The sequence below is a fragment of the Pipistrellus kuhlii genome, unplaced genomic scaffold (assembly GCF_014108245.1).
Source record: "Pipistrellus kuhlii isolate mPipKuh1 unplaced genomic scaffold, mPipKuh1.p scaffold_m20_p_7, whole genome shotgun sequence".
NCBI classification, from domain to species: domain Eukaryota; kingdom Metazoa; phylum Chordata; class Mammalia; order Chiroptera; family Vespertilionidae; genus Pipistrellus; species Pipistrellus kuhlii.
Window position 1 is genome coordinate 67,572,189 of NW_023425573.1, and position 16,823 is coordinate 67,589,011.

Below are 16,823 nucleotides of genomic sequence, written 5' to 3' on the forward strand. Positions count from 1 at the left end.
TAATTTTGAATTATTTATCTCTGATCTTGAACATACCCAAACAATGGAGGTGAAATGATTTACCCTCTACACATATCACAGATATGCTGGGAGAATAAACAACAAAATGTGAAATACTTAAAAAAGCACCTTACATAATTCAGAATGACATTATAATTCATGAACATACATAAAATAAGTCTCCGCCTGATTGCTTCCTGCCTTTACATTCCTAAGTAGTAATAGGAATAACCAGCATTTGGAAGGAAACACTAATTAAGATGTATTTTTATTATGTCTAAATAATGAAAAGGTTTCAAATTTACAGAGAAATAAAAAAAAAAACCCCAAAAACCCAAAACCCAATTTTTACATACATCACACTTAGTATCCAGCAGTGGCTCTAGGGGATGAAGACAAGCATGTGCTACTTTGATAACATGTTCAAGTTTTCGAGCCTGTTCTTCCACTTTTGCAGCCAAAAATAATGCAGTAGGTGATATTATCTGCAGCAACAAAAGAAAGTTGGTGATTTAAAAACAAATTTTGGAAAAAACTTACTTTCTAAAGGGGATAGATAGGTGTGCAAGAAAGGAATGTAACACTGAAATTATGAATTGCTAGTTGGGCTATGAAAAGACTGATGAAAGTTTTAATAAAGTTATTCAATAAATAGAACTAGTGACCCCAATTGGTAAAATGTTTTACTTGTTTTGCAAGTAGAATACTAAAGGAAAAAGACTTATACTTTATTAAACTAAGAGAAAGTTTAAATAATATTAATGCACATTGTGAAGGTAAAGGGAAAAAAACACCTTAAGACAAGGAATGAAGCCATAGTTTTTAAAAAAAGATAAAAAACTGGGTAAAGTATACCTACTTTTAGGACAGCCATCACTTTCTAGGGTTTTCTTAATCAATGACTCATTGTGTAGCAAAAGCTACACAATCTTGCTTAAGAGATAGGAAAAGGATCTACACGGCAAATTGAAGATTCTGCACATGAAACTGCTACCTAATAATATCTCTAGTACTTTACTAACATCATTAAAAGTTTCATGGAAATAAACATGTATGACAAACTAACAGAGTAGAAACATTGCCAATTGAAGATCTAGAAATTAGCAATTTTTAAAGCACTACTAAGTTATGTTCTTTGGATTAAAGTATAAGAACATAGCACTAAGACAGAGAACACTAATTTTGAACGAACATTTATCCCTGAACTTACTAATAAACAAAGTAACTGCTGACTCAGAAAATGGGCATGCTTTAAACTCAAATAACGTTCCAAGATTACAGATAAATATTTCATGGCGATGGAAGGAGACAAGACTTTGGGTGGTGAGCACACAATGGAGTATACAGATGTTATACCCTGTTTCCCCGAAAAGAAGACAGTGTCTTATATTAATTTTTTCTCCCAAAGTTGTGCTAGGTCTTATTTTCAGGGGATGTCTTATCTTTCCATACGCTAGGTCTTATTTTCGGGGAAACACGGTATTATAATGTTGTATACCTGAAATTTACATAAAGTTATTAACAATACTACCCCATAAACTTAATTGAAAAAGGAAATATCTCATGGAAGTATAATGTCTAAATGTCAAGATTCAGATACATTATTTTTCAAGAGATAAACATCTTGAGTCTCACTATATCTTGGGGTTCAATCACTATAAAGAAACAATGTCAGAAGAGGGAGGGAAAGAGAGAAGGGTATAAATCAATGTGATTTGGGTAGGTAACAAAAGGAGAAAATTTCTGATACAGGGAAGGTGGAGCCTTTATTTTCACTGACATGAAATTTAATTGCTAGATTTTGTTTTTGAAAGGAACCTTCTCTATTCCAAATGCATTTGCAGATGAATGAGTAAAAATGATTAGAAGTCTTCTTCCTGATATATAAATCTTTAAAATGGAACTAAAATTAAATAAGTTTGGCTTTAAATAACCAGAAATAATGTTACATTTGGACTGAATAATTTTAATTTGAACTTTCGAATTAATTTCATCTTTTAAAATTAAAATTGTAACAAAATATATTTTTGAGAATGCTAAAAAAAAGCAATGTATTCTTAGTTTTCATAAATTTAGAATACACTGTTACTATTCTTACAACAAAATTTAATTAAGCAATATCAAACCCAGCTAATATTCTTAAAATGCCAGTTAAATAGCAGTCACACAGGGTGGGGGAGCAGGGATGGTGGTGGTGATATTTCTGAGATGTAAAAAGTATAAAACAACTGAGATTGGACAATCATTCCTATCTGGTATTTTCCCCATACTTAAAATTTCCTATTACTGCTACCTATTTTGATTAACTCCTTTTCAATATAGAGGCTTAACTCAAAAGATCATCTCCTTCCAAAGTAAAACTTCTGAGTCAGAGAGAAGTACCCTTCTTTAATCAAAGAAAAATTATGCATACCTCTATCATTATACTTATACTGAATTCTAACTTCTGGTTTATTAATCTTTCTGTCCTCCAGTCTAGAAGCAGCTTGAACACAAGAGATTGACTTATTCATTCATGTTCCCATTATCTAGCACTGTGCAGCTGCTGCTCAATATGTCTGAATGACTGACATGTGGATAATCTATAAACATAAAGGCACCAATATATAATTCAAAGTATTCCAAATGCCACAATAAAAATCTAAGAACCAATACCAAGTTAAGAAATGCAAGAAATACCCAATAAAATGAAGACACTCAGTTTTGAATAACTTCTCATTTATTATCTTATTCACATCTAAAAGGGGAATGGCTAAGCCAGCTTTCAAATGCTACAACTATTTATCAAGGAGTGAAGAATAGAGGAACAAGGCAAAAGTCAAATTAGACTAAACTTAATATTTAAATTCCTTCCCAACTGCCAGATGATCCAGAATTTCTCTTACTTGCCTAAAGGCACTTTTAAAAGTCTCTAATGAGTTTTTCTTAGTAAAATCTTTAGGATTTTACCCAGTTACAGGTCCATCCTCTTCTGACTTTTTGAAAGCCTCAATATGAAGAGGTACTTTCAGACCACACAGTTGTCTCCTTAGAAGAGAGTCTCAGTGTAACAAAGTATTGTACTAGTGAATGATTCTGAAATTCTACAAGTTATTTTAAAAATTAAGTATTTAGTGAGCTGAGCAATGATCAGGGTAGATTCCTGTGTATTTACCCACACTCCTCACAGAAGTCTTTCTGTTCCCTCTAAATAGGGCTCAATTCTCATTCTCCTCCAGTACAACTAATACCCAACACTCTTCCAAAGTTCCTGGTGAAATCCACTAACTCCATTCACATTTCCTTTTCTACCAGCCTGCAAACATTTTACTCCATCAGGGCTGTAAAAACAAAACAAAACACCTTTTTAGATAAATACTTTGTAAATATCCAAGTGAGACTTTAATTTTAAGGGTGATTAAGAAAGGTAATCAAACTAGGCACTACTGCTTTTTATATGGAAAGTTGATTCTGTTTGTGGCTTATTAAAAGGATAAGAATGTCAAATGTTTTAAATATTGTCAGTACTAGTTTGTGGCTTTTGAGGGAACATTCATTAACACACATAAACTTGGCTCAAAGAATTCACATCAATGCTGGAGTATATATAGGCTGGTTCAAGGACCAATTACTGAGATTCAGTTCACTGGGGGCAGGGACCATGCATTATCCACCTGTGTTCTGGTCTCTAGTTTGATAAACTTTCTCCAATTATTATAAGTAAAGGGAAGAAAAATTTATTTTTAAATAGTCCAGAGTTTGTTACTCTAGCAAATGTACAACTAGTTCAAGGAGGTATTATATTCTCAAAACAATATACCATACAAATCATGTAGGGGGAGGAAGAGGTGATGAAGCCAGCTGCAGCACAGTAGTCAGACTGCCTCAGAAAAATCTGACTAGCCTAGGCAAATTACTTATTCTCTTTGTGGTTCAGTTTCTGCATCTGTAAAATGGGAGAAACAGTATCTCCTGTAAACTTGTGGTAAGGATTAAGTGGATAAAGATATGTACAGCACTTAGAATAGTGCCCTATAGTAATATGACTCAAATGTCATTACTACGTATCTTGAAAAATTAAACAATTGTGTATTGTTACTGTTGAGCTTAAGTTTTAAATGCGATTTAACACACTATAAAATTTTTCTTCTTTCTTGTTCACCTCTTCCTTCCACAGTTAAACTCAATTCTTTAAAAGTTCTTAGTTTTGAACTAAGCAGATTAAAACACTGAGTTATGATATTTGACATTAACGGTTATACCCACATTCCTTTCTTCCTTTCTCTCTGCCGTTGTTTTCACCCCCTTCTCTTTTTCTATTCCTTTATGTTTTCATTCCTACCTCTTGGACTCACTCCTCCTGCCCATTCCTGGCCGCTGTCTCCCCTTTCTCTGCTCTTGATGATGCCCTCACTGCTGACATTCTTCACTCTCCATTGCTGGCTTCAACCTTGATAGTTGGGAGGCAAGGTTTTCGAATTAACAAAAAGCCCGGGCAATTTCTAAGTCACTGAAGATGGCTGTATCAGCCAGTTTCAAGTGAATCATCTGGTCTTTGTTTTAGCAATTAGCTTTATGCACACACTGTGAGTGTACATTTGTATTTAAGAACCACCCACAGCTGTGTTATTACTCAACTTTAAATCTCCTAATCCCCAAAGAGCACTAAAAGAAGCAAAGATAATACTTCTAAGTCTGCTTTCTATTTGATAATACAATACTAGTATCAAGAGGCTCATAAACTATTGTTTCATCTCTTTGTCATGCAGGCCAGTGAACTCAAACACCTCCACGTCCCTTTTCACCAGCCTCAACACCAATCCCTCCCCTAAGATGAGGATAATTATTTCTGTGCTTTGAAAAGGATTTCATTAATATCTAGCTAGTTCTAGGTATCACAGCTTAAAATTTGGAAATCACTGGCCTAAGAGTATAGGTAAGGGTAAGTAGTAATGGTATAACTTTAGCAGAAACTCATAGAAAGAAATTCCTAGAATAGAAAAAGGAAAGGTAGAAACTTAGATATAAGTAAAAACAAGGGAGGTAAGACCCCCACCAAAGAAGAAAATGGAAAAGTTCAAAATGTACATTTGCTAATAAGAAAGATTACCAAGCTCAAACAAATTAAACCAAAATTCCAGCACAATATTAAGAAGTGGTTTAAATCTTTAATTTTGCTGCACCGAAAAGACTGACATTTCAATATTACAAAAAATGTCATTAACTCAGCCTGGTATTTTAGCTATTTTTTTTTCCCTACTCATATAATTATGTGTGAATGTAATACTGTCAACAGAAAATAATTTAGTTTTAGAATTTAAAAAATCTTCAGGCTGGATGTTTTTTGGGACATCTAATTACATTTAAAATAGAGCTGGCTTAATAAATACTAAAAAATACTAGTATTCAATATTGCTGAAAAGCAGTCTTCAAGAGGATAAGGCTTGATTTCCATAATTACATTTAAATATATTAAATATGCCTAATACTATCTGGAATTTTAACATTTATTTATTGTTACAAAAGAAAAACAACACATAAACAAAAGCAACTTATACTTTAAAGTACACTTAGCATTTGATAGTTAAATCTCTATTCTCAGCTACCATCTCCCAAACTCATGTAGTACTTACTGTGAAACAAGAATATTAACATTCCATAGGTACTCAAATATTCTACATTAATCTTAAAAAGTCCACTTTTGCTCTGGCCAGTGTGGCTCAGTTGGGCATTGTCCCATGCACTGAAAGGTTGCCAGTTTGATCCCTGGTAGGGGGCATGCAGAGAGTATCCGATTAATGTTTTGCTCTCACATTGACATTTCTCTCTCCCCTTATCTCTAAAAATAATAAGAAAGGTCCACTTTCCTTCAGATGGCTAAACAAATATGAACTAATATTATAGAAATATAGACAAGTGTGTTATAGAAAAGTTAATATTGTGAAGATGGCAGTATTCCTCAAATTGATCTATAGATTCACAAAATGCCTTTCAAAATCCCAGCTTCTGTTTTACAGAAACTAACAAGCTGATCTTAAAATTCTTATGGAGATGCAAGGGACCCAGATAGCCAAAACAACCTTGAAAGAGAATAATAAAGTTGGAAGACTCATACTTCCTGAATTCAAAATTTACTATAAAATTATAGTAATCAAAACTATGTGGTACTGCACCACAGCACTACTCAACCACCTCCACAAATGACACACCCAAAGAGCCGGCAGCAGAGCCCCACTATAGCAAATCCTGCTCTATGAGGTCAGGATACACAATAGCTCCTTCCCTGTAGTGACAGCCAGTCCTCACACCAATCAGCTGGAGGGTCAATCCCTCCTATTGAGGTGCCAATAGCAATCAAGTCTCAACTACACACAACCCACCATGGACACTCCTGGAGCACCTCGCTCAGGTGAACAGGGAGATGCCGTGCCTGGGCCCTACAAGACACCTACTACATTAGGCCACTCTACTAAGACAGAGATGTAACGGCCCTACCTAATATATAAAAACAAACATAGGGAGACAGACAAAATGAGGAGACAAAGAAACATGTCCCAAACGAAAGAATAGGACAAAACTCTAGAAAAAGAGCCAAACAAAATGAAAATAAGCAACCTATTGGATGCACAGTTCAAAACACTGGCTGAATGAATAAGAAAACAATACCCCTACATATGCTGCCCACAAGGTACACAGATTGCCTTGGCTGGAGCATCATCCTACACACCTAAAGGGCACCATTTTGATTCCTGGTCAGGGTACATACCTAGCTAGATGTTTCTCCCCATCCCCCTAAAAACACACCACACAAACTGAAAGTAAAGAGTATGAAAAGAGAGTTTATGCAAATATGATATTACAATATTATTGACTGTATTTCTTCTGCTGTGCTTTACTTCTCCTTGGCTGTTTTTATAACTGGCATTTTGTACATCTTAGTCCCTTTACCTTTTTCACCCATCCTCACAAGCTCTGTCCCACCTGGCAACCATCAAAATGTTCTGTGTCTGAGTCTGTTTCTGTTCTGCTTGTTCTTTATTTTTTAGATTCCATATATAAGTGAAATCATATGGTATTTGTCTTTTTCTGTCTGACTTGTTTCATTTAGCATAATACCCTCTAGGTCTATTCATGCTATCACAAATGGCAGGATTTTATTTTTTATGGCCAAGCTTTATATATATATTACTTCTTCTTTATTGAACACTTAGGTTTCTTCCATATCTTAGCTATTCTATATAATAAAAGGCTAATAAGCAAATTGACCCAATGGCAGAATGACCAGTCACTATGATGCACATAGGGAGAGCGCTGCTCAGCCAGAAGCCAGGCTCACGGCTGGCAAGTCCATCGATGGTGTTGGTGGGACCCTCTCTTGCCTCTGTGGCAGTGAGTTTCTTCAGCTAAATACCAGAAGTAGAATCATTTCATGACTAGACTTTTGTCCAAGGTAAATATTGCTACCCAGCTTTTCTTTTTTCTTTTTCTTTTCTATCAATAACTATACTATGTGTACCAGTTAATAAAGCAGATTTTTTTTCAATAGATGGAGTTACACATGTTGATATATATGCGATTTGATATGTACGTTATTTTGTTGTATTGACAACAAGCTTCAAAACTTCATGTCAAATTTGCTGAAGGTGTTAATATCATAGATATTTTTATGCTTAAAATGTTGAATTTCGTGCCAAAAAAAGAGCATTTGCGGGAAGTTTTAATTCATCATTTTATTTTCAAAAAAAAGTTATTGTATACTTCAGAAAGCTTATGGTGAATATGCTCCATCTCAAGATATTTATTTGTGAACACCGGTTTAAACACTTTAAAAGTGATGATTTTGATGTGAAAGACAAAGAACAAAAAAGTTTGAAGACCAACAACTAAAAGCATTATTGGGTGAAGATGTGTGTCAAATTCAAAAACAACTTGCAAAAAAATTAAATGTTGCTCAGGAAACAATTTCTGATCATCTACAAGCAATGGGAAAGATTTTAAAGGAAAGAAAATGGGTGCCACATCAACTGAACAAAAGACAAATGGAAAACCGAAGTCATCAGTAAAACGTTGTTTCAACAGCATTCAAAAGACTTTTTTGCATTGAAATGTGACTGGCTATGAAAAGTAGATTTCTTCTGAGAATCCCAAATGCACAAAATCATAGGTTGATCCAGGTCAACTATCAACATTGACTGCAAAGCCAAATTGCTTCAGAAAGAAGACAATGCTCTGCATTTAGTGGGATCAGGAAGGTGTGGTGTATTATGAACTTCTAAAACCAGGTGAAACTATTAATACTGATTACTACTGACAACAAATAATCAATTGAACCACACTTTTTTTTTAAAAAATATATATTTTATTGATTTTGTACAGAGAGGAAGGGAGAGAGATAGTTAGAAACATCGATGAGAGAGAGTCATCGATCAGCTGCCTCTTGCACACCCCCTACTGGGGATATGCCCGCAACCAAGGTACATGCCCTTGACCGGAATCGAACCCAGGACCCTTCAGTCCCGAAGTCGACGCTCTATCCGTTGAGCCAAACCGGTCTCGGATGAACCACACTTTGATCGTGAAATGGCCAGAATGGTCGAGAAGACACGGCAAAATAATTTTGCTTCCTGATGATGCACCATCACACACTTCAAGACCAGTTAAAGACACGTTAAAAGATCTTGCCTGGAAGTATTAACCCACCCGCTGTACTCACCAGACCTTGCTCCTTCAGATTACTACTTGTTCTGATCGATGGCACATGAACTTTCTGAGCAGCACTTCAAAACATATGAAATAGTGGAAAATTGGGTCTCTGAATAGTTTGCCTCAAAACAAGAAAAGTTCTATGGGGATGGTATCCACAAATTACCTGAAAGACGGGGGAAATGTATAGCTAGCGATGGACATTACTTTGAATAAAGCACTTTTGATGTTTCTCTTGTAATTATTGTTTTTCTTTGATTATAAAATTCACCATTATTAACCGGTATACTTAGTATGTATGTATGGTGTCAGATGAATACCAGGCTTATTGGGGTGATCACATTGTATGTTAATGTCTCATCATTATGTTGTATACCTAAATTAATGTAATATTGAACGTCAACTATAATTGAAAAATAAGTTAAAACACACACACACACACAATGTGGTACTGGCATAAGGAAAGACATATAGATCATGGAACAAAATAAACATATTTATGGTATATTGGTTTTTCAACAAGAATACTAAGATAATTCAATGGGGGAAGAATAGTCTTTTCAACAAATGGCGACAGGACTACTGTATATCCACATGCAAAAAAGTGAAGATGGTGGTTCCCTTCTTTACACCATAAACAAAAACTAACTCAAAATGGATCAAACACCTAAATGTGGTAGCTAAAACTATAAAACTTATTAGAAAAAAACCAGAAATATATTTCCATGGCCCTGAATTAGACAATGCTTTTGCAGGTATAACAGCAAAGCACAAGTGACAGATGAAAAATATAAACTGAATGCATGTGCTACAAATTATAACATCAAGAAAGTGCAAAAGATAGTCCATAGCAGGGAGGAGTTATTTGAAAATCCTATAATAATAAAAGCATAATATGTTAATTAGACCAGAAGTCCTTCCGATGAAGCCGAGATGGCAGGAGCTGAGGCAGAGGTGGCTGCTGTGGTGGGGGCCAAGGCCCTTGTACAAATTTCGTGCACAGGGCCTCTAGTATCTGATAATAGACTGTTACTCAGGATATATAAAGAACTCTTATTGCTGAAACTGGTTTGGTTCAGTGGATAGAGCATCGGTCTGTGGACTGAAAGGTCCCAGATTCGATTCCGATCAAGGGCATATACATTGGTTGTGGGCACATACCCGGAAGGGGGTGTGCAGGAGGCAGCTGGTCGATGTTTCTCTCTCATCGATGTTTCTAGCTCTCTGTCCCTTTTTCTCTCTCTTCCTCTCTGTAAAAAATCAATTAAATATATTAATTTAAATAGCTATTCCTATTAGGCATTAAAACAATGATCACTGAACTATAGCAATAGAAAATACAGGATCTACCTAAGGATATGGGGAATGTGTAAAAATCTGGAATCCTCTCTGAATCAATGCACCATTTAAAGACTGCCCCCAAATCCTCAGAACTTTTTTCTGCTCTCTCAGCTATTTTTTTAAACCTTCATCCAAGGATATGTTTTTATTGATTTGAGAGAAGAAGTGGGAGGGGGAGACAGAGACAGACAGACAGAGAGAAAAGAGAGAAACAAACATTGATGGTTGCCTGCACCTCAACTGGGGATCAAACCCTAAACCTTTTGGTGTACAAGATGATGTTTCAACCAACTAAGCTATCCCATCAGCGCTCAGCTATTTTTTCCCCACACTTGGAACTATGTCAATTTTCATGATCTTAAGATTCTTGACTAGAAAAGAATTATCATTTTTACTTTTTCAACTTCTAAATGAGACCTCAATTTCAAATTAGTTTGAATGTGCACTCTTTCTTATAGAACAAATTCCAATGTCAATTCCACTATAATGTATTTGTTGATAGATACAAACATCTATACAGTACTTTCCATTAGTAGTTACCTGGTGTTACTTTTAAGAGTTTATAGTCCAAACAAGCACTGTCAAATATAAATGTAATGTAATTATGATTTTTCAAATAACCACATTAACATAGTAAGTAGGAAATTAACTCCTAGATAATATTTATATAGACATATAAATTAGCTAGGAGTTTATATAGGTTTAAACATATAGTTGGCATTTTGAATATAAAATTCATTGAAATATATTAAAACAGATTTAAATGTATTAAATGCTTCACTTTGCATGTATTTCCTTAAATGCGATCACATAGGTACTTAATATGTCAGCTTTATAACTAGAACCATAACTTATTTAAGTATAAAATATTAAGTTTAATACTCCCAAATATTATAAGGTAGTAAGATATAGTGATGGAAATTTGTTTACTTAAAAAAATTACCCAATTTTCTATACTAAAAACATCTTCAGAATACCTGTTCTATCTGCCTTCAAAGTCAATTTGAATTATTAGTACTAACAGACACATGTATGTATGCGTGTGCATGTATATATGGAAAATCTTTGAATATTTTACAATCATCTAGTTTTTGAAAAAGAAAAACCTGCTTCAAGGAGACTTTATAAAGCACATGTGTCAAACACAAGGCCCGCGGGCCACATCCGTCCTGCCAGGCCTTGCAATGTGGCCCGCACCGCGCTGTCATCACTGCACTCCGCTGCATTTCCATCACAATGACAGTTTATGACTGTTCAGTAAACCATTCGGCCCGTGATTTACGCTGGATTTTAGATTTTGGCCCCTTCTCTGATTGAGTTCGACACCCCTATATAAAGACTCATGTAATATATAGTCAAAATGTTCCATAAGTCAATATCCCTGTAATTAGGCACTTGGAGCACCATGTTTGAGAACAACCTTAAAGCTTTTTGGAAAACTTTTTATAGGTATTGTTTTCAGATTCAATTTGAAAAAAAAAAACCACATGCTTTTTTTTATGTTATCCATAAACTCTCCCAGATATTCTTCTCCTTGTTTAACAGAATAAACTTATTGGAGTACAGAGTTACCATATGGTCCAGCAATTCTACTCCTGGGTATATACCCAAGAGAAAGCAAAACATACATTCACACAGAAAGTTATATGTAAATGTTCATAGCAGCAATATAATAGCCAAAAGGTGGAAACAACCCAAATGTTAATGTATAACAGTAAACTGATAAATGTATTTAAGATGTGGTATAATGGTAGTTCAAGAAAAATAAAGTACTGATACACACTATACCACAAGCAAACCTTGAAAATGCACACTAAGTGAAAGAGGCCAGTCACAAAGGACACATTACTATATGATTCCATTTATGAGAAATGTCCAGAGTAAGTTGGAGGGACTTGGGACAGAGGGCCAAAGGGTGTGGAGTTTCTTCTCTGGGTAATGAAAATTTCTAAAACTGACGTACACTAAAACAACATTCAGTTGTATACTTTTAATAGGTGAAATGTGCGGTATGTGAATTACACCTCAAAAAGGTAGTAAATATAGGGCAAGAAACAAGTATTTATCTTGCCTTTTCAATATGAACTGTACCACTGGGTGTCCAAATAGTATATGAATCATAGCATTTCATTACAAAAATATTCTAATAAATAAAGAAGAAATGATAGAATTAGAGATTCAAAATGAATGAAAAGGATCTAGACATCAAATGTCAATAGCTAACACCATAAAAAAGAGAGACAACCAGACGTTAGGTGCCTCCTGTTGAAAGAACACTAAACCACCTGCACTTTTGCCAAAGGGATCTAATACGAATCTGATCGAATTTCAGGATCCAAATGGCAATTTGCAGGGAATACAAGAACAAAGTAACATGATAAACCACACCATGAGTATAAAATGAACAAATTCCAGACAGCTGGAAATTCTTTAGATCTAATGCCCTAGGTCAGTGGTAGGCAAACTCATTAGTCAACAGAGTCAAATATCAACAGTACGATTGAAATTTCTTTTGAGAGCCAAATTATTTAAACTTAAACTATATAGGTAGGTACATTGTTAATAACTTAATTAGGGTACTCCTTCAATCGCACTGTAAGTGTGCGCCTGCACGTTGTATTTTGTGGAAGAGCCACACTCAAGGGACCAAAGAGCCGCATGTGGCTCGCAAGCTGTTTGCCGACCACTGCCCTACGTTCTTCAACAAATTAAAACTTAGGTGAAAGAAAGGGACAGAGGGGAAACCTGAATATTGAGAGACTTAAAGCCCGATCCAACCCTCATCTTGCCTAAACTATGGTGTGTAGGAATGCAGAGATGGGTGGTAAGAGCATAAATGAACTGGAAAAAGTGATTACTTAAACATAAGAATACTGGTACTTTGTGGAGGGCAGGGTTTGATAGCAAAATGGGGCACGTAGAAGCACTTCTGGGGGGTAGTTAGCAAAGTTTCTTGACTTGAGTGGAGATAAAAAGGTTATTTGCCTTAAAATTCACTAAGCTGTACATTCGGTGGTTTTGTTTGTTGTACTTTATAATCATAAAACATCTCACCTCATATATGCATGGTTTTCCCTCAACACTAAAGGACACCAAACAGATGGGGATACAATGGAATGTGAAAATGATAAAATCAGAGATAGAAATTTAGAAGTGAAAGAGTGGAGTTATCTGGGAAATACTTTTTATAAAGAGTTGTAATTTCAGCTGAGTCATAAAACCTGACAGACCATAATCACATGAAATAGAGAAAGCACCACATGGGGGAGGGGTGGAAACAAAGAGGAGGAGGGGAATATGGCTGAAAGAGGAATTAGGGGCCTAGTTTAAGGAAGGATATTATTGGATTTTGTCCAATGATGTAAATCAGAGTATTTTCATTATTTACTTGTCTACTCATCTCCTTAGAAATCACTGGCACCAATTATTAGTGTGCCCTACTTCTTAAACATATATTAGGGTAGGACAAAAGTGAGAAAAATACAGCATGGGGATTAGGCAACAGATCTGGGTTTGAATGCCAACTACATAATGGCTGCTAGATTTCAGCAAGTCACTCAGTAACTGCATCTGTTTTCTCAGGAAGAGAATACTTTAGCTGAGATAAAGTGACTGTTACATAGTGTTTCTTAAATTTTTCATCCATGCAATTAATGTTAAAAAAGAATTTTCAAATCATCTAGTCTAATAATCTCAAATGTATAATCAAGGAAACATGTGTTTGGTTAGTATCTACTGTTTTAAACAGCAAAAATAAAACCCAAGAACTGTTTCCATATCAGTAAATAAATATGGGGAACACTTATCTCCAGATAAGCATAAAGGTAATAAAACAAAGCAAAAGGCAGGTAGATTTAACAAAATTAGAACATAATGAAAATTAGAATAACAGAATAAGACGACAAATTAGAAAAAAATAAATTTTGTGAGTAGATGTCAGATTCATAACAAACTCAAACAAGAGGCTAAGAACAGTTATTTCACAGAAAGGCAACATTTATTAACAAACTAAATACAAACTTTAAATTTTATCAAAGTTTCCCTAAAATCCTCAATTAAAAAAATTATAAATGTGATCTTTGTTCTTAAGGTCCTTGAGGAATTACAAATGAATAGACAATTTCTTACTGAACAGATGAAATTTAACAAACACTCAAAATTAATTTAATAAACACTCCTTCATTCAACTTAACTCTGTAGGACTGGTTAATGTGGGGTTTTTGCAACCTATTACTGACATTTTAAACCAGGTAACTTTTCATTATGGGGTTCTGTCCTATGCATTGTGGGATATTTAGCAGCATTCAGCTTCTATCCATGAAATGCCAATAGTACCCCTTTCACCTATTGTGAAAATGAAAATACGTCTCCAGACATTGTCAAATGTCCCTTGGTCAGCTAAACTACTGCCAGTTTAGATCTACGGGTCAATCTACACTACTCCTTCTGGTGCCATCTTAAAAATTACTTCCTCAGAAGTACCCACACCTATCCCCAACTAGGACGAATTCAATTCTATATGAGGCTGTGTGCTGGTTCTAAGAACTGGGGTATGCGCCGGGACCGGTTTGGCTCAATGGATAGAGCCTCGGCTTGGGGACTGAAGGGCCCCGGGTTCGATTCCGGTCAAGGGCATGTACCTTGGTTGCGGGCATATCCCCAGTGGGGGGTGTGCAAGAGGCAGTTGATCGATGACTCTCTCTCATTGATGTTTCTAACTCTCTCTCTCTCTCCCTTCCTCTCTGTACAAAAATCAATAAATTAAAAAAAAAAAAAAAAAAGAACTGGGGTATGGGAGGGACCTTTTTCTGTGCTGAAAAATAAATATACATATATGCCTGCCCAAACAAAATGTATTTCTGAAAGGGCACACAAATACTTTAATAGCCAATGCTGGGGGGGGTGGGGGGGGCGGCGGGCGGGGGCGGCGGCTAGACACTAGGATTCACAGGTTAATAATATCTCTTTTTGTACCTATTTCATTTACCATATGCCTACATTAGTTTTCAATAATAAAAGAAAACATTGTAAGTGTGTCTGTGAGGAGAATATGTATATATATATATAGAGAGAGGAAAATGTGTAAGGATTTATTAATAGAGCTGTGGGTAACAAGATTATACCCATTCACCCTAGCCAGTTTGGTTCAGTGGACAGAGAGCGTTGGTCTCTGTTCCACTCTCCAATGGAAAAATATCTCAGATGAGGATAAAAAAAAAATAAAAAAAATTAGATCCATTCTATTGACAAATAGTTGCTGAATATCTGTTCTATGAGAGTTACTGGTAATACAACAGTAAGCAAAGCTAAAGAGAAAACAAACAAACAAACAACCCCCCCCCCCCCCCCCCCCGCCCTTTACATAGCTTACTTTCTAGTTTTAGAAAGAAAGTGTGTGTTAGGGAGGTTTTTATATTTAACTTTATCTATGTTCTAATCTTTGAGAAAAATTAGGGCTCTCACAATAAAAATTTAAATAAGATCCTTAGCTAATCAATTTCCCCCAAATGTTTTTGTTTGTTTGTTATTCACAAAAGGCAATGGTATAAACTGGTTAACATTAACTTTTAAAAGGTCATATATAAATTTCTACTGTAAGGACTCTTATTAAAAATTATTGGAGAATGTTATCAAAGAACAGAGATAGTGAGCATTTTTCTAAATAGTAAGAGAACCTCTGATTTTCAAATGCTACCTACTAGTCAAGAGTCAAATCAATTAAGAAAGGTTATATAATCAAATTTGCTTATGTGTAGAAGCTGATCAACCAAACTTAGATGTATAAAATTGAACTCAGACATGAGATAAATGATGCATTCATTCTTATAAGCATTCCTTAAAATCACTAGTCTTGAATACGGTCCTTAACCAATAACCATGTACTCTTGGGATCTTAAAGAAAATTACAGTACACCTAAATTTGGCATATTATGTACAGTTTTGATTGTTGCAGCTCAAAAAAAGCAAAAGAACTAAGAAAAGTAGAAGGTGGGTGCTATGACAACAGACCATCACCAACAAAATACTCAGAAGAGTGTGCTTCTTATTACAACCTCATCTTAAGCGTACTCATTAGATTTGGAATATAAGAAACAAACGCATCATAAACTTGTCTAACCAAATTAATGAGCAGGGTTTCTAAGAGTAACTAGGTCAACAACTATTCTTTTTAAAAATATATATTTTATTGATTTTTTTACAGAGAGGAAGAGAGAGGGATAGAGAGTTAGAAACATCGATGAGAGAGAATTATTGATCAGTTGCCTCTTCCACACCCCCTACTGGGGATGTGCCCGCAACCAAGGTACATGGCCCTTGACCAGAATCAAACCTGGGACCTTTCAGTCCACAGGGCCACGCTCTATCCACTGAGCCAAACCGGTTTTGGCTTAACAACTATTCTTAAGATTGACCTTGGAGGCACTGTTGGTGCCAGGGCTTTTATACTTTACTAGATTTATCATGCGCTTGATCTAGCAAAGACATTCTTTAGCCCTGTCGGATGTGGCTCAGTGGATAGAGCATTGGCCTGTGGACTGAAGGGTCCCAGATTTGATTTCGGTCAAGGGCATATATATATATATATATACCTGGGTTACGGGCTCAATCCCCAGTGGGGGCATGCAGGAGGCAGCTGATCCATGATTCTCTCTCATCATGGATGTTTCTCTCTCTATCTCCCTCTTCTTTCCTCTCTGAAATTAATAAATATTTTTTAAAAAAGACATTCTTTAATTACTAATCCCAATTACATAAACCTCACTGTGCCCAGTGAGCAAAAGGGTAAATTTATCTACCTA

The 16,823-nt window shown here is 35.5% G+C and overlaps 1 protein-coding gene across 7 annotated transcripts in view; it reads right to left on the minus strand.

Moving 5' to 3' along the window:
* Window positions 1-16,823, minus strand: part of CCNT2 (cyclin T2) — a 36,206-nt gene that overhangs the window by 15,877 nt on the left and 3,506 nt on the right. For all 7 annotated transcript variants that reach the window (XR_004984836.2, XM_036420893.2, XM_036420894.1 and 4 more), the window contains exon 3: window positions 357-485. Coding sequence is in view for 6 of the 7 variants with exons in the window: in XM_036420893.2 (XP_036276786.1) it covers window positions 357-485 (129 nt within the window). In the remaining variant the exon portion in view is untranslated. The remainder of the gene's footprint in view (window positions 1-356; window positions 486-16,823) is intronic.